The sequence below is a fragment of the Cinclus cinclus genome, chromosome Z, assembly GCF_963662255.1.
Source record: "Cinclus cinclus chromosome Z, bCinCin1.1, whole genome shotgun sequence".
Classification (NCBI taxonomy): Eukaryota; Metazoa; Chordata; class Aves; order Passeriformes; family Cinclidae; genus Cinclus; species Cinclus cinclus.
The window spans coordinates 64,495,698-64,518,125 of record NC_085084.1 but is presented as its reverse complement, the minus strand read 5'-3'; the positions used below and the strand labels follow the sequence as shown (position 1 = coordinate 64,518,125).

Genomic DNA, 22,428 nt, shown 5'->3' with positions numbered 1-22,428 from the left:
TTGCTCCATCTCCCTCCAGGCAGTTGTAGAAATGGCTAAGGTCTCCCCTTAGCTTTCTTTTCTCCTCAGCTGCTCTTCACTGGACTTGTGCTCCAGACCCTTCACCAGCACCTCAATTTCCTTCCTGAATTGAGAGGCCCAGAACTGGACACAGCACTTGAGCTGTGGCCTCAGCAGTGCCCAGCACAGGGGGACAATCCCTGCCCTGCTCCTGCTGCCCACACTATTGCTGATCCAGCCCAGGATGCCATTGGCCTTCTTGGCCACCTGGGCACAGCCTGGCTCCTCTTCAGCTGCTGTCACCAGCACCCCCAGGTCCTTTCCAGCCACTCTGTCCCAGCCTGTGGCACTGCCTGGGGTTGTTGTGACCCAAGGGCAGGACCCGGCACTGGGCCTTGTTGAACCTCACACCATTGGCCTCAGCCATGATCCAGCCTGTCCACATCCCTCTGCAGAGCCTTCCTGCCCTCCAGCAGATCAATAACCCACACAGCTTGGTGTCACCTGTGAACTTAACTAAAGGTGCACCTGATCATCCGTAAAGGTGTTGCACAGCGCTGGTTCCAGTACTGAGCTCTGGCTACCAGCCAGCAGTAACTCCATTTGCCACCACCCTTGCCATCCAGGCCGTTTCTAACCCATGAACTGTGTGCCTGTCCAAGCCATGAGCAGCTGGTTTTTCCAGGGGAATGCAGTGGGAGACTGGGTCAAAGGCTTTATTGCAATCCAAGCAGACATCCGCAGGCTTTTCTCATCACTAAGTGTGGTGCACTGCCATGGAAAGAGATCAGGTTTCTCAAGCAGGATCTCCATTTCACAAAACCATGCTGGCTGGGCCCCAAAATCCTGACTGTTTTGCACATGATGACACTCAGGATGAGCTGCTCCATGATCTCTGGCACCTGTCAGTTAGGCTGACCTGTAGTTCTATAGTTCAATCTTCTGACTCTTCTACCTAGCTGTTATAGTTGCCAGCCTGTAGTCACCTCCTCCATCAGCCAGGACTGTTGGTAAACAATTTAAAGTGTGCGTCCTCTTGGTGTCTTAAAATGATTCAAAGCTCTTCCAAGTGATTTCATCAGTAATGTTGGTGGATCCCACCTGGTCTCTCATACTTGCAGCTAAGTGGTCTAGCAAGTACTAACCTTTCTTCCTCAAGTATGAAGGTTTCAGCTCCTCACTCCTGTCTTCAGGGGACAGGTTACTCTGAGGATAACTGGTCTTACTGTTAAAAACTGAGATAAGAAAGCCTTAAATAAATAAGCTTTTTTTTTAAGTAAGCTTTTCCTTTTATCACTGTTTCTCTCTGTATGCAGTAAAGGATGGAGATTCTCACTGGCCCTCATTTTGATGCTGACATATTTGCAAAAACATTTTTGTTGTCTTTTTCACCAGTACTCAGATCAAGTTCTTGCTGGGCTTTGGCCCTTCTGCTTTTCTCCCTGCATAACCTCATAAGCATCACTATAGTCCTGCCAAGTTGCCTTCCCTTTCTTCCAGAGGCTATAAAATCTCTCTCCCCCTGTTTCAATGAGAACTCTCTGTTGAGCCAGGCTGACCTTCTTTACCACTGACTCATCTTTTAGCAGCTGGAGAGACTCTGCTCCTGCCCCCCTAGCTAGGACTTCCTTCTGCCTTCCTGGATTCCATTGCCCTTAAGGACTGACTACCTCCTACAGGACTCTCTCAACTAGTTTCCTAAACAGGCCCTAGTCTGCCCTCTGAAACTCCAAGGTAGCAGAGCTGCTGACCCTTATCCTTATTTCTCCAAGAAGTAAAGCCTCCTTTTGTAATTACTTTGCCCACGACACCCTCCAAATACCACCCCACTCACCCATCTTTCCCTGTTCGCAAACAGCAGGTTCACAGTGAAAGTTCAGACAACTTCTCAAGCTGTTGTGAATCTGGGCTGATAGGGTCCTGTTACTGTGCTGCTTAGTTAAACCTTAAATCTATGAACAGCAACTGATCAAGGCTGTTTATGTCCACATAACACCACTACACTCATAACAGACTTGGGAACTTACAGTTCTGGTAACTTCATTTATGTATTGAGATATGATGCATGATAACCAAATTAATTCCCTCAAGAGTTACTGCTACCACCATGAAGTTTATCTTTAGTGAGATATAGGATCAGTAATAAAAATTTGACAGGAATTTAAATGTAACACACCTTGATCCTGAGATGACTTTAAAAAAAAAAACTGAAACGGCAAATTTATTTAAATTAGTTCTCAAGGTTTTACATACTTTTATTGAAAAGAAATTATCTTCTGGGAAATGCAAATTGCAGCAGCTCATGAATTTTTTCTATTAAAAGAGCCCTTTCTTTAAAGGAATCTTCACATAACATCCACATCTACTCATCTACTCCCAGAATCAGACTCCCATAGTCCACAATAATTTTGAAGATAGAATACAGAAACAGTGACAAAACATGACTGTTCATTTAGCCTAGACATACTATTTTGACATGAGGTTCTTTAAAGAAAGCCACAACACAGTCACTGGATGTTGCATTTACTCAATTTCAAAATTACATCAAAATCCTTTGAAAAGTTAATTCAGTCTTTCTAAACAGTTAGCACTCCTTTAGTGAGTTCTAGTTGAAGAAATATTCCAATTACTTATTCTGTAAGTCAGTACACTAAAAACTAAAGTTCAGTAAAACTGAAGAAACAAGCTTACATTTATAACTGAAGCAGTTTATATGTTGTATTAATGTATAATACAAATAAACCTCTCAGTGCACTCTACACTGAACAGTTCACAGACAAATGCAACACTTTCACATTTACTTCAAGTCATCTTAAATAAATTCAATTTAAAAACACTTTCATGGCAGCATTCCATGTGTCACAAGCAATCCTTGTACTTGAAATACTTGAAAATGTGTATGTTTGAGTGAGAATTTTTTCTCTGTCCTCAAATTTAATGTTATATAAAATATAAACTAGTCACCTTGAATGTTTTGAAGTAGAGCTACACTGAGCAGCATGTGTAATCGAAGCCTAAACCAGCTAAAATAAAACTAAACCAGGATTCTTCTAAAGAATGAATGTCTTCTGTTAAAAATACTACAGGAAAAGGTACCTACTGTACTCAGCAGAATTTGTTCATATTTCAAGAAGAGCTGTGAAGGGATAGTCAGCCCTAACTAGGTCAGGGGTTGCTCTGCAATACAGGCTAAGAAGATACTTAAGCTATAGCCACCAACTGTGTATTGTGCAAGAAGTTACAGGCTGGGAATGATGAACAATTTTAAGTTTGATGCGTGTAAAAACCCCACCTTTCACTCCATTATAAACAATTTCCAAATTTATCAGGATGTCTAAAGGAAGAGTAAATACTCTTGTCTCAGTATGTGTACTTGTGTAGGCATTGAAGACCACAAACATTAAATTACTTTAAAGCTTAGTGTTCCTTCAGATATTATTCAAGTCATTAGACTTGCTGAATGTGAAGCTGCATTTAATATAATTTATGTGAAATTTTAGTAACAAATGTCATTACAAGGAAGCAGTTACATTAATTACTTCCTCTAGAAGAAAAGTGCCAATGCACTAAATTATTTGTTTATACATTCTTGGCTTTCCCTAAGATATGCAGTAGGAAAACAACATTAAATTCCTAATAATACAATGAAAGCAAAGCCACAGGTAATGGGATATACTTCCTTTGCTACGTGAGGTTCAGAGCTCTCACAGGTAAACACTTTTCAGCATGGCAAAAATATCTCCATGTCTGTGAAACAACACTGTTCACTTGCACTATCTAGTTCTCCTGATTAAACTCTACTCCAGTAAGAAAAAGGATGACACAGAGTTTTGATCTACTGCTCTACATTTGTCATAGCTCCTCTATCAACATGAAGAGGGTCCACACTGTGGCTTCAGTTGGCAGTGGCCACGGACTTAGAGAGAAGGGAAGAAGATTCTGGTGTGTATACCAGACAGATGGAACTGTTTTGCAGAGTTGCATGTCCAGCAGAAAACAAGATGTCACTAAGTAAGTCATTGCAACCTTCTCTAAATTTAAATAGCTCTACACCCATATTTCATGGGTTTATGAATGAGTAATCTTCAAAAATAGAAGCATTGGAGACATGCAGAAGATACAGTAAAAACTGAAAATCTAATTATGGAAGGTTTATATCACATTTTACTATCTACCCTTCTAAAGACTTATGATTAGCGTACACTGGTTTTACGATGTGTTATTGAATATTTTAAGGCCACTACCTTAATCTGGAATGATGACTTCTACATAAAAGCACATAGCAGGACTGACATTACACCATATTACTTCTTCAAGAAGTTTTATTTAAATTTCATTTGACTTCTTGAGGAGTAAACAATCTCTAAAGGCAGATTATGTCCCCAAGTGTGCACATAACACTTTCACCTCAGTATCACCATAGTATGTCCATAAATAATTCAGCATGAAAAACCCAAGTAACTCCTGTCCCCAAGATACAAAACAAGTTGCTAAACAATGCCACAGCCCCTTTGCTCTGCAACACATTTTTCCATTCTGAATTTTCTTTGTACAGTTATGCAGCCTTCCTGTAACAAACTGGGAAGTTAATAAATAATAAGGGAAGCATTTTCTTTACATGGTGTAGCTGCATGTAAGTTCCAATGTCACCTTTATATTTATGGATTCTTTTGGTATTAAAGAGAAGCACCATTTATTTCTAACTAATAGAGCTGGCTATTCTAATAAACTTGAGATGGATTTTGGAATAGTTTCATGGGAAAGCATTTCTAAACTACTCAGAATTTTTATAATACCAATTAACTATTGTAACCTCATTATAATTATTACATGAAATCCAATACAAATTTTATCAGGGAAAAAAAATAAATTGTAACAGTATCACAAAAAGGAATTTCAAGGCATCCTTGCAACACTCTTCCATTCCCACTAAATGTAAATGTACCAACTTTCAAAATCACTACAATGACACAAGTTTACCCAACCAATTATCCAGTCTAGGACCAAGGTTTATATTTTTTTGTAACCACAAACTAAAAATCCCCTCTTCAGAGAGCAGACCTGGTGACAACACCCTAAATCGTGCAAACAAAACAAAACCATAAACTACAACATTAAATTGCAGCTGATATGAAGTTAAGCCACATCCAGGACACCAGCAGCCACTAGCTGCCTTGAAAGCCAGTCCAATCCTTCATAAAGTCCTGTACCACTTCGGGCATCACAACCCTGAATATACCAGCTACGGCCACAGCAGAGTTTGTGGAGACTTAACAGTTCTGTGATTTCTTCCACTGGAAGAGCACCTGCTACATCCTGCAAGAGAATCAGATACAAAGACTCAATTATTCTTCTGTATTATCTTTGAAGCCATTTAATTGGCTTAGACTGAAGCAATAATCACAAAATAGCTATATAAACATAAAAGACAAATCAAACATTTATGCATTGACTACTTGTTACCATAAAAAAAACAAAACCTGGTTATTCAATCTACTAAGCACACTTAGCACCAACATTTACTTGACCAGCATTACACATAAGGAAAACATCTACATTTTATACTTTCCACATTAGCACTCCCTATCCACAGCAGAGGGCTCAGAGGGATGAATTTGGTAGACAAAGCTGAGGAAAAGAGTAAAATTAAATCACAAGTACCTGTTTATTAGCAAAGATCAAGAGCAAGGCATCCCGCAATTCCTTCTCTGTTAATAGTTTTGCAAGTTCACCATATGCTTCACTGACCCTGTCTCTGTGACTGCTATCAACAACAAACACCACCGCTATGAAAGAAAATGTAAAATGTTTTACATATATTCAAATATAAACTGCAAAATCAGCTTTCAACTTACACAATTCCTTTTTCCTAGAAGCTTTCTACATGAAGTTTCTCAGCAGTACACAACCAGGACAACTGAAAAATTCCTTAACATACTTCTATATTTTAAACAGAAGTCTAGAATTCATCCTAAAACAGGAAAAACATCTCTTAATTTTTTTCCTAGTCTAATATAAAGGCCATGTATTTTAACTACTTAGGTCTAAAACTAGGTTTACTATGCATGGATTAAATATCTCAGTTTAAATAATTTCTTGATCCATTTATACTCCATTAACTCCCATATGGCTGTTTCAGTTTCCCTTAATGGGCTGTAATATTCACAGGTTCAGCCAAATCAGCACAGCTTGCTTCAAGTACAGACTACACAATCCAGAGAAGATGGCCAAGGACCCAACATAGCAGCATTAGATTTTATGATCCACTAGAGAGTAACTAAGATGCCAGAAAGACTGGAGAGTCAAGAGTGCAGAGCTAGAGGACAGAATTTAAAATCAAGTGGTCTGTGATGAAAAAAACCCCAACACCAAAACTGAAATTAACCTATACTACAGTTATGTACCAGGGTAACTGCTTATCTTTCTCTTCAACATGCAGTTCCAAGGCAGGCATGATTTCATGCTATTTCACACAGTATGTTTTAAGAGGACAACAGAAATCCCAAAACACAAACTTTAAAAGTTTGAAAAGGTGAATAATTTAAAATGTTTAAGTTTGCATTTAAGGCTGAAATAAGAAACAAAGTGGAACATGTGAGCTTGTGTTTGTAATTCCTAAGTATTTTAGATAATTGTGAATGAATCAATCAAGTGGAATTTCTTTCTGAACTGGAAAAAACCTATGCAGGATTTACAAAAGGACAACATGAATTTTTAAGTTGGCACTATATACATCAATGTTTTCATACTCAGTAATCTAGTCTATAAACAGATACTACACTGCAATAGCAAGTCAGAAGTTACAGAACTAGGTAGAATTTTTTAAGTTGCTATCTAAAGGCTCCTAAAACCTGAGTATTTTCAATTGCTATTTATATTTCATACCTGGCAAGTACTGCTTCTCACTATGCAGACTTTGGGACGCTGTACCTTGTCTGTTGTCAGCTAGAACCAATTTAACAGAGGTTCTAATTTTGCTTGGCTCCATGAACTGTCTGATGGATTTATAGAGAATGCACCTTCATCATGCAGTAGACACTTTGACCAACTGGATTAAAATTCACTAGCTCACGAATCTAACAGCTGTACTTTGCATTAGATGAACAACTTTCTACTGTCATAAATTATTTCTATTAATAATCTTTCTGGCTTTGAAACAAGCTAGAAGACAAAATGCATTTTAAGAGCTGTACCAGTATTACCTTGCGTATTGAGATAATAATGTTTCCACAAAGGCCTCAATTTGTGCTTTCCGCCTACATCCCAAATAGTAAACTTTAAATTCTTGTATTCTACTGTTTCAACGTTAAAACCTGGAATAAAAATATTTAAGTTTTACAGTCTTGCTCTGTATGAATATAAAATAACCAAAATCAGTGGATAAATCAAACATTCAGAAAAGTTATTACATTTAAATTGTAGCTACTTACCTATTGTTGGAATTGGCTGCATGAATTCATCTTGCTTTAACTTAAACAAAATAGTTGTTTTGCCAGCTCCATCTAATCCTAAAGTAACAACCCGAATCTCCATTTTTGGTCCAATATGTACCCTGTTGTCCTGGAAGAAACAGCATACATAAAGCAACAGGTAATTTTGGAAATTTAATCTAGAAAACCCATATGTTTAAAACATGTATTCTGTCACCATTTCTACAATTATTAAATTGATGGTATCCAAAAGAACAAGGCACAATCAATGACGTAGAGCAAAAATAAAACAAAAAATATTCAATAAACTCTGTAGTCAACCTGTAACTTCTACCTGACCAGAGTTACTACGTGTCTTTTACAAAGTCAGCCAGTTTAATAACTCTGTGTCTCTATTTGATAAAATTTCAAATTCTTTCATCATTCTTGGCTGAGACCATGTGAGGAATTGTTTGTAGCAATTAACTAGAGTCCTCTGATCAGAAAACTTTTGTTTCCCGCTTTATTAATGCCTCTACCTAGAGAGCAACTTCCTTGCTGGAGTTTCCATAGCTTTACCTCTCCACCCTAAGCCTCCTCCAACCCTTCGCAAAAGCAACATTATTAGTAGAGAAAAGCAAACAAAACCTCCCAAGTCTTGCGTGGAGACAAGAAATGAGAATCAACTTCCCTATTGGTAGTTCACACCAAGATATTGCTAAGTATTGATGGAGACGACACTGGCAATGTGATCGAATGGCAAACCTTAAATTCTAAAATAAACACATAGGCTGAGATTAGTATTCCCAAAACACATTTTGAAGTACTTAGAACTGCTATCTTGATGAAACACCAGGGTTTCAATCACCAGAACTATGTGGCAGTATATTTGTTTTCTTGCAAAATCCAGACAGCACTGTGCCTACTCCACATGGCCTCTTATTTCTTCTTACAGAAGAAATACTACTGAATGCAAAACCGCTACAACAACTCCTGGTGTAAGACCAACACATTGCCAGTGTGACAGGACATATAAACATCCACATCACATGCTACACCTTGTTTTCTGAATAGCAACTTTTGTTGCAATTTTTTTTTCTTAACTGACAGTACTACTGTACATAAAGTGGAAATTTGGTATCCATCACACATTTTGATTGGATATTAAATGTTGCTCTGATCTGGTACTATTTGAAATGGTTTTTGACATTTTATAACAGATGCAGCATTCAGTGTATGGCAGCTCCTGAGAGAGACCTTTCCATTAATATAATAACAATTTACAGGTTTTTATCTGAAGATTTTATTTCTGCCTGATATCTGTTGCCAGGTCCAGATCTTTCATGTACAATAAACCTCACTGCAAGCCACAATAGTGGCCATCAGCATAACTGATTTTTAGATCGGTAATCTGAAAACACACTGTTGAGAAAGAACATTTAGCTGTATCAGATGTGAGGAAGCAAAAAGTAACAGACTGAAGGAATTACTTTCAGCTTATTTTTTCATGGCTGCTGAGGTTTCTGTAAAAATTACACTTGCTTTAGCACATTTGAAATTCAGAAATTAACCTTCAGAAGACTTCATAAAAATAAAAATTGTTACAAGAGAACACCAAGTCTTCAGGGTCCCCCAAGCCTATTTTATGCTTCCTGTAACACCTTAGCTGGCTGCTGTCACTCTTTACAAATGCTCAGAAATTCATAAACAAAATTTTCCAAGTCATATAAATAGCTCTGAAAGCCAAAACCAGACATTCAAAATGCCCTCTGATTCAGCAATTCTTCATCTGTGAAATGTGATTACTGCTTCATTAATGGAATAATGAGAGTTTGCAGAAGAGATTTCCTTGGCTCTACCAGCTCTGGTCTCTACTGAATAGGGAAGAGACAGGCAGAAGTGAAAATATTGTATTAACATGGAAAATCAAAAATACTGAGGTTACAGAATCACTTATTTTGAAGAAATCTAATTTCTCAAGTCAGCAAGAACTGACACAGAATCCCTAGGGAAGCATTAATTTCCTTTCAGTAAGTGGTTCAACAGCTACAGTTGAATTCTCATTTTTGTCTCAGTAACAATAGATCCCCTTTCACCCATTCAGAACCAAAAAACCCATACATCAAAGTACTTCTTGCTCCTCGAGTTTCAAACTGTTATTTTCCTAAGAGGAAAGTATCATAAAAAATAAATACCATATAAATACACCAAATAGAAGTATCATTATCAAACTTTAAATAATTTCATCCCTTTCAAAGAAAGTAGTACTGAAATTATATTGAAGCAATAAAACCCAAACCTACTCAGAAGATGAACCATGTTTAAGTTATCAGTGAATACAAAGCAACTGTAAAAGAAACTACTCTTTAATGAACTGAAAGTAATAATTTTTTTGGAATGTGATAAACTGAGAGTTATAATAGTAGTACTGCATTTAAAATAGGTGAGCAACTTTCAGGAAATGATCAGATATGTTTCCAAAGAAAGGTGCTTCTAGGACTCACATATGCTATTCAACTTATTTAAAAGAAAACAGCTCATGTTCAAGCAAAGTTACTGATATGGTCAATATCAAAAGAACATTTCTCACTCTAATTACAGCAGCACAGTGGTTTGTTGCTCAAATACCAAACTGCAATCATCAGGTGATAAGACACTGTGGCTCTAACTGATACTGAATTGCTTCAACTTGTTGCAACAAATACAGCATCATAATGTACATATATTATTCCTGCTTTATTTTACATTAGGTTTGGGACTTCATCATAAAGTGGATAGCTGTACTTCCACAAGATTAAAAATACCTTTGTAAAAGTGACTGGTATGCTGGCATCTAGTTGTACGTGATCTGCAAGTTCTGTGAACTGCTGCTGCTGTTTCTGTAATGTCTCCAGCAATCTTGTAATTTCCTGTTTGGCCAACACCACCCTGCAGTCATCCTAAACAAACAAAGGAAAAAGCATGCCTTTCCTTTAGTAATTTACTTGAAAATACCCTAAATACAATATAAACATAATTCTAGAAAGAAGGCATTTTAAAGAGAAAGAATCTACTTCAAGAAATTAACAGTTCAAAATAGATTTATTTAAAATTTCAATACAAATATTAATATCTTAACAGTTTTCCTTAACACTTAGTTCTGCAGGTTAAAAAAACACAACAAGCTATCTTTATGAGCCACCTAAGAGTAATATAAATTGTAAGAAACAATAATAATAATGTAACATATAAAGAATATATTTTTCATCAATCATTCAAACAGATGGAACAGAGCTACTCTTTTGCAGCATACAGCAACACACTAAAGAGGAAAATATTAGTATCCACCCATTCATGATTGGAACATTTGTACAGTAAAACCTGACTACACAACCAAACAAAAGTTCTAAGCAAATCTGGAAAAAAGAAGTACAAGTAACACATTAATGAAGTAGCTTTTCACCCTCAGTTTACTACTTGCTACACATACTATTTACCTTTTCCTATCATTAAACTGAATAAATAAGGGATCAGTCAGAAAGTCTCAAATAGCCACTTTCTTCACACATTTACAATGTTGAATTATCCTCATTACAAGTGCTATTGAAAGTGATTTAATCCTAAAACAAATTTTCCTACTAGCCATCTATGACAACTAGCTTCAAACATCTATACTTGTAATTGCAACTGTAAAATCCTTCCAAATAAATTCTGTAGGCTTTTTTCTTTTTCTGCTTCAGTCTTGTCCTGCCTTCCCACTAATATCAGAAAGCACTCCAGAAAAGTCATGCCACAGGGTTTCCAGCAACTGGTGGACTCTACACTTTTGTACTGATTATCTTTGCCTAATACTCCCTTGTAATAAAATCCATGTTATATCATGATTGTTTTAATCTTATAAGAAAGTATATGCAGAGTATCATCTAACCTCTTTTTTGTAGTCTCAATTTAATTTATGGTTACATGTATTTTGCCATATGCTACAGGTCACTTGCCAACCTACCTGTTGTAAAGTCTTTTCACAGTGAAGGCAAGCTGTTGAAACCTGTGACAGGAGAATGGTCATGTCTTCTTGCTGTTGCCTAAGCCAAATCAACTTCTCTCTCACATGAGCATCAACAACACTAAGAGCCATTTCCTCCTGACGACAAAGGGTTTCATGAAGATCAGAAAAATAGGCTCGGACACATGAGCGAGCATTCTCTGCAGTTCCTGGTACCTAGTGTTGCAGCAAGAGATCCAAGAGATTAAGGACACCAGTTGATTCCAAAAGCAAATTTTAAATTTTATTCTAGATTCTAATTTATTTTTGCATCTGCTTGGCTACATCAAAGTTCAAGTCCCAGTTAGGGCTATAAGACTTTCTATATAATACCAAAACAGTTATAGAAGTTATTCCTATAATCCAGTTGCTCGTTTGAATGTATAGACAACACACTAAACATGACCAGGGAAAAAAGCCTCAATAGTATTATATCACCTGAGAACATACATCATCTGTACACTAGCAGTTATAAAACTTTTCCTACTTCCTCCATATTTTCAGGTAGCCTAAAAACATTGTAACACACAAGTTTCCTTCTATCTGCTGACCTTAATACTGACTTGCTAGATAACAGACCTGAAAGTCTTGTGCTATAAAACCTATGCATAATTTTCAAAGAAAGTCCTTATCCTGGTTATTACAGAAAAGCCAAGAATCTGTTCATGTGTGAGAAATAAAAATGTTTAAAAAGCATACATGTTCAGTATGGGCCATTCCAACTCCATCTTCAACTATTTGCTCTCCTCCTTCTATATGCTGAACAATTCCAACTAATTTTCTGGAATAATCTGAGATTTCTTCTGTGAAAGTTCGTATACAGTGAGCCATGTCCAAAATGGATGCACGAATCTGGTTTGCTTCTGGTTCCAAGACAGAATGCTATTAATTAAAAGCAGCATATTAAACATCAATCATAACAATGTTCCTTAATAATATTTTCTATTTTACTACATATTTAATATACATGTGCAAGTATATGGGCATATACACATACATACAGTAAAGCCAAACAGGAACTTAAAACCATCTTGCAATTTAAAAATACAGTCAGGACTTACAGATTATGCTAAAACTAACTCAGACATCTAGCAATCACACAACTTAAAAAAAAAAAAAAACCTTGTCTGTTTATCATAATTTATTATAAAAAAAGGATTGTACCAGTGATGTGATATGTATGTGATATCATATGAAAACAGCTTTTAAAACTGGTGGCCCAATGTTATGAAAAGTTCAGAAAAGCAGCAGATAAAGGGACTGCCCTTCTTCATATAAATACAGACATTAGTAACTCATCGAGTTTTTAGAATTTTTTTTTCTTTCTTTTACCACCGCAACTATCTGACATGAAGCGAAAATAAAACTAGGATGAACATAGTAAGAATCTATCCTCCTTTCTTGACAACCTTTTGTAGTTTAATTGGATAAATAATTATGCAAGCCACCCCATGGCACGACTAGAAATTAATTACTAGCAGTACCTTATGACCTTGATGCTTTCCATACTCTTTGCAGACACAACACATGAGAGGACTCGCCTGACAGCCCTCTTCTAAACAAACAAACTCAATGGCATGCACTTGGTGTTGGGAGCACATCGTCTTCTCGTGAGGCTTATCAGCAAGAGGTACACGCCTGTGCTTCGCTAGAGTCTTAGTAGAATGAGTAAGCTGGGAACAGTCTGCACACAGGTGAGTGGCACAAACAGTGCAATACACAGATGCAACGTGGGCTTCATCTTCATCGCAACGAATGATACTCTAACAATGAAAAACAGGCAAAACTGAAGTGGTTAACACTTAATCCCAACAATGAAGGAAAAATCAGAAGACTTGTCAACAGTATAAGCTTTCTTTAAAAGTTATACACTGAGAAATATTGAGGCTACTTTGAAACTTGATTATAAGTTTTCTATAAACTTTTTGAAAACAGAAGTTTAGAGCATTCAGTGATTCTATAAATCCAAGCTTCAGTGCAAGATATGTTGCACACCAGCTGTTAATACTGAAATGATAAAAGCAGCTAGTTTTGGTAATGAAGTCTTATATGACAGAATAAAATGACTATAAAAGGCAACTCTTGACAAGAATAGCTGAAGTCTGTAAGAGGAATTCCTAAGGAGTTTCAGAAACTGGTTATGTGACTAAAACTAAAATATGAAAATGAACAACCTTTTCTAAAAATCCTAAAGGCATAAAAAAAGAGGGAAATAGTATGCATGTTTATTAATACCAGTTTATTCTGCTTTAGTCAAGTACTAGTTAGCATTTAATAATGAACAACTAACTTAAGCCTTAATACTAGATCCTACTGGAAGAACAGTATTATTGGCGAAATTACATTTGGCAAAGAACTGATTTTAAATCTTTTTCCTATTTACAGATAACTTCTAGCAAATGTAACTTTAATTGTTGTTTCTTTGTTTAAAACTCAGTACCTCTCCAGATAGACCAATGCCTTCTTCAGCTGTCCCATATTGCCCAGCAGGTCCATTCTGCAACCGTTCCAAGAGTTCCAACAAAGCAAAGTTCTTTTTCAATCCCCAGACACCAGAATCTCCTATTTTTGATGAAGAGTTAAACAAAGGGGAGGAGAGGAAGGAAAATCTCAAGCACATATAATTTTGAGAAATTCCACAAACTACAATTGAGATTTTGACTAGGACGAAGAGCACATCAACTACATTAATATTAGTAGTTGTATTTTTTCTAGCGTTTTTTTTCTGGAAACTCACTCTACCTTCTTCCTTCCTTCTATCATTGAGCCATTTAATATTTACACAGATTTTCCCTACTTAAAAGATGCCAAGAGTATTAAAAATATAGAGAAACTTAGTAAAAATACTTGTAAAATAGTTCACAATTAAAGAATACAAGGAACACACAAACACTGTGCATCATAAAAATTATTGTTTTCAGGAGTATAGTGAACATTTCTACCGTACTAATGGAAGCCATGAAGAATTCTCTACTCCCTGTATCAAAGGATGCAACACCAATTGCAGATCTCATGCCAGCAAAATCTAATTAAGAGTTAAAATATTCAGAAAGAAAACACAAGGTACGACACTACTTGATAAAATGGAAGATCACTCATACTACCTAGAGCAAAGCAGAAATTCATGTCTACTCCTGTATGATCCTGATTTTGCAGAAGTTAATATGAAGCAACGAGTTGAGAAGCAAAATCAGAACTGCATCCCAATAACTGCTGCTAAATGGTAAATGCATAGACCACATAGCATATGAGAACCTTAGTGGTTGCCTCTCCAAGGAATTGTTATCCCTTGACTTTTTTTAGTGTAACTGTCATAAATTTAATGACATTTTCTCTATTGCAAGGAAAACAGTGCTCAAGAGATCAAGCATCATCTTTAAACACTAGATCATTACTTTTTAATTGTAACAAAACCACAAAATTGTTGAAGTTGGGAGGGTCCTCTTTATCTCTTTGCCAAGGCTGCCTAGAGCTGGTTGCCCAGGACCACACCCAAGCATCTTCTGAAGATCTCCAAGGAAGGTAATGCTATCACCACTCAGGGCAACCTGTGGCAGAGCCTGGTTACTCTTACAGTTAAAATTGTTTCCTTATATGCCAACAAAACTTCTGCATTTCAGCTGCTGCATGTGACACACCAGCTATCTAGATGAACTCATGGAAATAGTATTCCCACATGTTTTCCCAAAGAGCCCAGACTACTTGAATTGCCCAGTTATCCCACGTTGTTTCCTAACTCCTATATTATACTGCCCTGTGGCAGTCTAGTAGGAGTATGTGCCCTTGATCCTTCTGGAATTCAGTGTCATCTCATGGATCTTTTACAGACATTTTTACTTTTTCAATATGGAGATATACCAAACACACCATAGACTGTGATTTATCATTACAGTGAGAGTGCACTTCTAAGTGACTAGACAGACAACAATTACAGTTATGAGAAATATCCAGTCACTAACCACACTGAATACCTCCTTCTTTATGTAGCTTCCAGTTTAACTTCATGAAACTTTCTTCATTAGTCCATCTTCCTCACAGTTTAAACTATAGACTGTAATACCCCATTTTGAATTTCGCCACTGAGAATTTATGCACCTCATGGATTAAAGGCAGTAAATGGATGATACTGTTTTCTTATATCTATAAAGGGGAGCATTTAAACTATTTTATCCTCCAACACTCTCAGTGGGTGGCCAAAACAACACTGATAACCTGTTTAAAAAAATGTACTTACTATTAAAGACCATTGTTGGGGGTTGGTTCTCTCCCTTTTCCCTCTGTGGAATTTTCCCCATTGTCATAATAAGATACCTGTTGACTGGGCCCTGGTGACAAGGTGGGGGGGGGGGAGGGGAAGAGAGGAAGGAAAGCCCCGCGAGATTCAAACATCCAGAAGAGCAGACAGAAGGCTCTGGCTCGGCCCATTTCCCCCGTGGAGTTCGGACAAGAAGGACGATCACTGCCTCAGCCCCATCCCTGCCATCCCAGCACCGGGAGCCATCCTCACTGCTGTCAGAACCTGCCCTGCTGCCTTCTCGCTGTAACCTGCCACCATCCATCACTCTGCTGAGCACCAGGCCCCACACCATGAGCAGAGGGCTCTCTCCATCTCTCTCTCCCCCTGGGACAGCGCTGCCATCACCCCCAGCCCTCCTGCAGCTCTGCGGGACCTGCCCGCCCCCAGCACCGGGAACTGCAGCTCAGGGAAAAGGTGCCTGCAGCCAGAAAGGGACTGGGACTGAGTTACTGCTCTGTTTGTGGGTAATTTCATAGCTGTTGTTGTTCTTGTTTGTCTTGTTAGATATACTAGTAAAGAACTGTTATTCCTACCCCCATATCTTTGCCTGAGAGCTCCCTTAATTTCAAAATCATAATAATCGGAAGGAAGGATCACATTTTTCAGTCCAAAGGGAAGCTTCTGCTTTCCTTAGCAAACAGCTGTCTTTTAAACCAGGACAACCATGCATTTGTAGCTGCCAGAAATGAGCCTATGAAAGCAATGGTTAGTAATTCTGAAGTTAGATATAAATCAAGATGCTTTAAAAAGTAAGTGTTTTTAAAGTCAGTGATCTAGCAAACTAACTGTGCACAACCTTCAGTTTCTACAGCATATAAAATAGTCATGTTAACAGCACACCAATATAATAGCTGCTGATACTAACATGGACCTTCTATTTTCAGATTAGCCACTAATCCCAATAGCCATTAACAGCTGAGTATAAATAGGTGTACATGTACCAAAAGGATAAACCTACTTAAGTAAGAGATTAGGGTTCCTAGTCTTTAAGCAAACATTGTCTTTGCCTTTAGGCAAACGCTGGGTAAAGGCTGAGAGAGGAACAAGCTATTAAATCATCACAGAATTTCTTACAAAAGTCTTTTCTTCCACAGGTTTAATGTGGAAGACAGTAAGTACTCCTCTCAGTTTACAACACTGTATGCGATTTTAATAATGTTAGTTCTGTTCCATGTCTAACATCGAAGAAAAAGTCCAAACAGACCTAATTTACTGAATTGTAACCAAGAAGATCAGAAAACATAAACCCATAGCTATTCTGTATTTCTTTTTTGGTTCATAACTCTAAGACATCATGAGAAACAAAGATTCACGGCTTTTACATTCTTTCTATTATGTATCATGAGACTTGACAATACAAGCAATAGCAATTGTGTAACTTGTCCGTCTTGATCACAGCTAAAAAACAAGTGAAGCTTACAGGCTAACTTTTAATCTACTAAAACAGAATTTATAAGCACTAAGCATACTATAAAATATAGAATCACAGAATAATCCTGAGTTGAAAGGGATGTGCAAGGATCACTGAGTCTGACTCCTGCCCCTGCACAGGCCACTCCCAATGACCACACTGTTTGTCCAAGAGCAACCTCCAAACACTTCTTGAACTCTGTCAGGCTGCTGCTGTCACCCCTTCCCTGAGGAGACTGTTCCAGTGCCCAGCCATCCTCTGGTTGAAGAACCTTTTCCTCATATCCATCCTAAACCTCCTCTGACACAGCTTCAGGCCATTTCCTTGGGTCCTGTCACGGTTCACCAGAGACAAGAGACCACTGCCTGCCCCTGCTCTTCCCCTCACGAGGAAGTTGTGGTTGTGATGGGGTCTCCCCTCAGTCTCCTCCAGGCTGAACAGACCAAGTGACCTCAGCCACTCCTCACACGGCTTCCCCTCAAGGCTCTTCACCATCTTCATGCCCTCCACTGGACACTCTCTAGCACTGTCCTTCTTGCACTGCAGCACTGACAATCCCCTCCCTTGCCCCCAGGACACGCTTGGCCCTCCTGGCTGCCAGGGCACTGCTGGCTCATGTTCAACCTGCCACGGACCAGAACCCCAGGTCCTTTCCATGGCACTGCTCTCCAGCCTCTCATTCCCTTCTGTCTGTACATCCAAGGTTGTCCTATCCCAGGTGCAGAGCGTGGCACTTGCCCTAACTCTTGAACTTCCTAAGATTGGTGATTGCCCAGCCCTCTCTGCAGAACCTCCCAGCCTGGGGGGAGTCAACAGCTCATCCCAGTTTTGTACCATCCGTGACCTCTGTATCCCTCCCAGCCCTGCACTCAATCATTTATGAAATGCTGAAGACCACAGAGCCTAAGGCGGAGCCCCGTGAACCCCCCTAGGGACAGGTCCCCATCCTGATGTCACCCCATTCACTGTCACCCCTTGTGTCTGACCCATGAGCCAGCTGCTCTCCCATGACACGATGTCCCAATCCAGCTGTGTGCTGGACAGTTTGTGTACATTTGGACACTGTGAGAGACAGTACTGAAAACTTTACTGAAATCCAAAAAGATCACATCAACTGGCTTCCCCAGATCAGCTAGGTGGATTACCTTGCCATAAGTATCCATATTCATTAAAAAAGCCATGTCTCATTTCACTGGTATCTATCATAAAGTTTACATATTTGCAAAAATGGGACTTTTGTCCTTTTTACTCTAAATCTACCTATAAAATGTTTAGGTACTTGACCTACACATTTTCAACACAACTGGCCAAGTATTTATTTTACATTTAAAATCACTAAAGGATGAGTTGTGAAAATACATCCATTTACTCTGTCAAACTTTACCTCAAATTCTGCTTTGATCACAAATGTAGGAGAGTCTGGTGATCTCATCCTTGTGCTTACAAAGAATGTTTGTGCCCATTACAAAAATCATTACACATTCTGACTGCCATCTCACAAGAAGACATGAATAGCAGGAAATCTGTCAGCCAGAAATGAGATAGTGACAGAGCAAAGGTATTAAGACTGACTCCAGTTAACAATACAAATTTCAATTTCAAAAGCATGAATCTTGACTGCAAAAGTATAAATAATGAAAAGGAAAAAGAAACAACTTTTGTCTAAATGTCTAAACAGATTTGAGAGAATGTTCATCTGCATTTTCTTGCACAGTATTTTTAAGTTTCAGCTTGGCACTCCAACAAAAGCAAAGGCATGTGTAAATGTAAGCAATCAGAAGGATTACATGAAGGATGCCATTACCCACATTTCTCTGTGAACAAGTTTTAATGATAGAAAATTGTTTCAGCTCTGCTGTAATGGTAGATAAACTCCAAAGCTGTAACATAAGCAGATTTTTCATAAAAATACCCTGGTCAGTGTATAAATTAAACAAACAAACAAACACACACACACACAAAACAAAAAAAGCCAGAAAAACCCAGCCAAAAATAACCAGTAATTCAACAAAGGAAGAGAGAAAACAGTTTACATGAAATTATTTGCATCTTCTCCCAAATTGACATACTTTAAGGAAAATCTTTGAGAGGAGCCTCTTTTTCTACAGACACCATTTATTGGACTTTCCCGCACAGAAACTGTCTGAATCAACAATCTCCAGAATATATGATTTCAAAATTTTTAAAATCAAACTTTTAAATTGCACCATTTTGCTAAGCACATAAACAACATTTCAATTTTCAGCTGCAGAACGTGATTCCAAAAACTCTGATCCACAAAGTACTTCTAACCCTGATTTCACATACAATTATGTATAGAAAGAAGAGACAGCCCTATAAATTTAAGCTGAGAGTCCAGTTCCAAAAGAGTACATCTACCCATATACAGATCCTCCAGTATTTATTTCAAAAAGTTTGCAAGATCACACAGGAAAACGTGGATAAATATAGTATTAGGCGCTTTGTAATAAGTGCAAAGGAAAAAAAAGAAACCATAGATTACTGCAGTCCAACTAAAAGTTTCCACAGAATCCATAATTATTGATTAACAAACTGTGTTCAACACAGGTAGCTTTATGTCCTAATTTTGCAGCTGGTCTTCCAATAGAATTTTCTCTTGGCAGTGGTCCTATAAACGTGATTTAGATACTAAACAGCTCTCTTAGACTAGAGAACATTATTTCATTAAATTGCAGAATGACAATAGGGTGAATATGGAGCTCACTTTCTTATATCCTCAAATGGAGGGGAGGGAAGGGTGAAAAGTTCTCCTGGCCCTGAGTTGTCCCTCCAGACTCCTAAGCTCTAGAACAAAAATAAGACTACAAGTGCAGCAAATTTAACCAATAGGAGCGGCTACTAGGTGATTAGAACAAGGTAGTAAACATACAGATGTCTCAAAGAGGGGCCAAGATGAGCTGCACTCCACAAAATATTCTGGTTTTATATCCTAGAACTAGTAATATGTGTCAAGGGTGTTGGGATATGGAAAGACTAAAAGTGCCTATGACCACCCCCTGCCTCAGATCACTAGGCAAAACTTTTATTCGCCAAGAAGTATTTTTATTTTCAAGCTGTTTTGCAAAGACTTTCTACCAATTACTTTCGTGAACAACTGTTCACAGTGCATCCTTCTTCTTTCTACTGTTAGACAGCAAGATGCAACTATTATCTTCAATATGTAAGGATCCTGAAGCTTTTCATCCTTCTTCCTAACTGTAGGGGATTTGGAGGTTTAATAACATTTCACTGAATTTCATCCAAAGCTCCTCAGAAAGACAAAAAACTCAAAGAATTGTAAATGCTTTTGTAAAGCTTGCTTTTCACCAAACATTAAACATGCTGAAAAAATATGATAGGATCTTTTCAGATGCCTGGGAAAAACCACATAATAAAAACTAAGAAGCAACAAGTTCCCCATCACAATAAAAAATGCAATGGTCTTAGACAAAAATGTTTCATAACAAGAGGACTGAGTATTGTCTACATTTTCTCTCAATTGCTCTAACATTTTCTCCCTCTAAAAGCATAGTTTAAGAAATAATGTGTAGCTGTACAGTCACAGATAACAAATCAAACAAATCATTAGTTTTAGCCACACTACTAGACTGGCAATCATTCATGATTCTCATACTTTACCATCTCTTTCTGCCCAGAAAACAAACCCCTCTTTCATATGAGACTAATATTTCTTTTCCTGATTTCTATCTTCACAAGAACATCCTGCAGAGTGCCTCAATATTCCTAGCAGATTCTCATACAGCAAGTCAAGTGAATTTGATACCTAAATATTTCTTTCATGGTATGCCAGATTAGAGATGTCCTTTTCTAAAGGTTCTCCTTTCAACAGGTTTCTTTTTCCTCAAGTGCTATTCAAAACTGCTGGAGCCAGTTCTATTAGTAAGTTCTTTTACTTACTCTGATATCTTGTCTTCTCTATAACCCCATGTTGACTAGGTAATTCTTATTCTGGAGAAACTGTAAAAGTCACATTTGTTATCACTGATCCTTCCTTCTAGATCACTTCATAATGTATTCAGACAAATGTGTCAAAAAAGCTACCTATTCAGCTGCATGGGTTTAGTATTTATGACAACAGGAAACTAACACTCAATCGAGAAATGTTAAATGGAGTAAATATAGATGTACAAGAAGATGTCCGGGTATAAAGTGTGCAAGCCCAGGTTCAAGAACATAAAGGCAACATCTTTACTTTCTTGTTCTTACTCCACATTCATTACTTGGAAATATCATCACTAAATCAAGCACTAGGACACTAAGTCTAGCATTATCCTCTAGACATCCTTGACTGACATGTTTCAAAACCGTCAAACTTCTTATTTTCTTACCTAGTTCAGTAACTTGTCGATCAAAAGGACAACGAACTGCTCTGCCGTGGAGGGGAAGGCGGGTAAGACAGTCATGGCAGACAGTATGGCCACACAAAAGCAGACGGGGAACTTTGTCCCCTTGCAAAGAAAATACATCTTCACAGACCCCACACTCAAGAACCTGTAAGTTAAAAAATACCATATTTGGTTTTCAGCTAATAAAAAAGCAAAAATTCACACAGTAAGCCATATGACAGTTTATTTTACAGACGTTCATGCAATCATGCATGCTCAGCAGATGAGTCAGTAATTTTGCTTTATGCACACAACTAATGACCATACCATCGATTTTTAAAAAAGTAAATAAAAAAATAGACACAAACAGAACATTTCAACTCCTCAGCATCCTGCCTGACCACCACTAGTTCTTACTCACTTCATTTAATACATTGCCATAAGACAAGCCTACTGGTCAAGAGGCACAAGCAGCAGAAACATCCCCGCAGGGAAAGGAAGCAGCTAACAAGACCCTGCCAGAGCAGAGAGATGGCCGGTGGGGTTTCCCCTCTCAGCTGATGCTCAGAAAGAGGTCAGTCATACCAAGTGAGCCACTTAGCAAGCTACAAACGCAGCACCGAGCTAGGGCGAGCAAACAGTTGCGGGCCGAAACATCTCAAGCTATAAACGAAAAGTAAAACTGATGGTTATACAGAAAGTAAAAACCCCAAACCAATCCATAAGCCCGGCACCGCAAGGGACACATCCTGTACCACAGGCCACCCGTGCCCCATCCTCGGCCGGCACCGCCCGTCACACCACAGGAGCTGGGCCGAGCCGCCGCCTCACCTTCACCGCAGCGCCCGCCGGGCCGCGACCACCGCCACCGCCAGGCCCGCGGCCGCCCTCCGGGCCGGCCTTGTTTACAGCCAGGGCCGCCATCTCGGGGTGGGCGGAGCGGA

The 22,428-nt window shown here is 38.3% G+C and overlaps 1 protein-coding gene across 3 annotated transcripts; it reads right to left on the bottom strand.

Moving 5' to 3' along the window:
• Nucleotides 1-2,189: 2,189 nt before the first annotated feature.
• On the bottom strand, nt 2,190-22,408 carry TRIM23 (tripartite motif containing 23). Of its 3 annotated transcripts, XM_062512797.1 has the most exons (12): nt 22,316-22,408; nt 21,488-21,650; nt 16,682-16,684; nt 13,871-13,992; nt 12,915-13,193; nt 12,130-12,312; nt 11,392-11,607; nt 10,214-10,348; nt 7,431-7,560; nt 7,203-7,313; nt 5,662-5,786; nt 2,190-5,316 (listed from the first exon to the last, which is right to left on the bottom strand). In XM_062512797.1, exons 1-12 carry the CDS (start codon nt 22,406-22,408, stop codon nt 5,137-5,139), a joined length of 1,740 nt encoding a protein of 579 aa, XP_062368781.1. In that variant the 3' UTR covers nt 2,190-5,136. The 3 variants fall into 3 exon arrangements, with proteins under 3 accessions (XP_062368781.1, XP_062368780.1, XP_062368782.1); XM_062512796.1 differs by lacking the exon at nt 16,682-16,684; XM_062512798.1 differs by lacking the exons at nt 7,203-7,313; nt 16,682-16,684; nt 22,316-22,408 and having other exon boundaries at nt 21,488-21,849.
• Between the last annotated feature and the right edge of the window lie 20 nt (nt 22,409-22,428).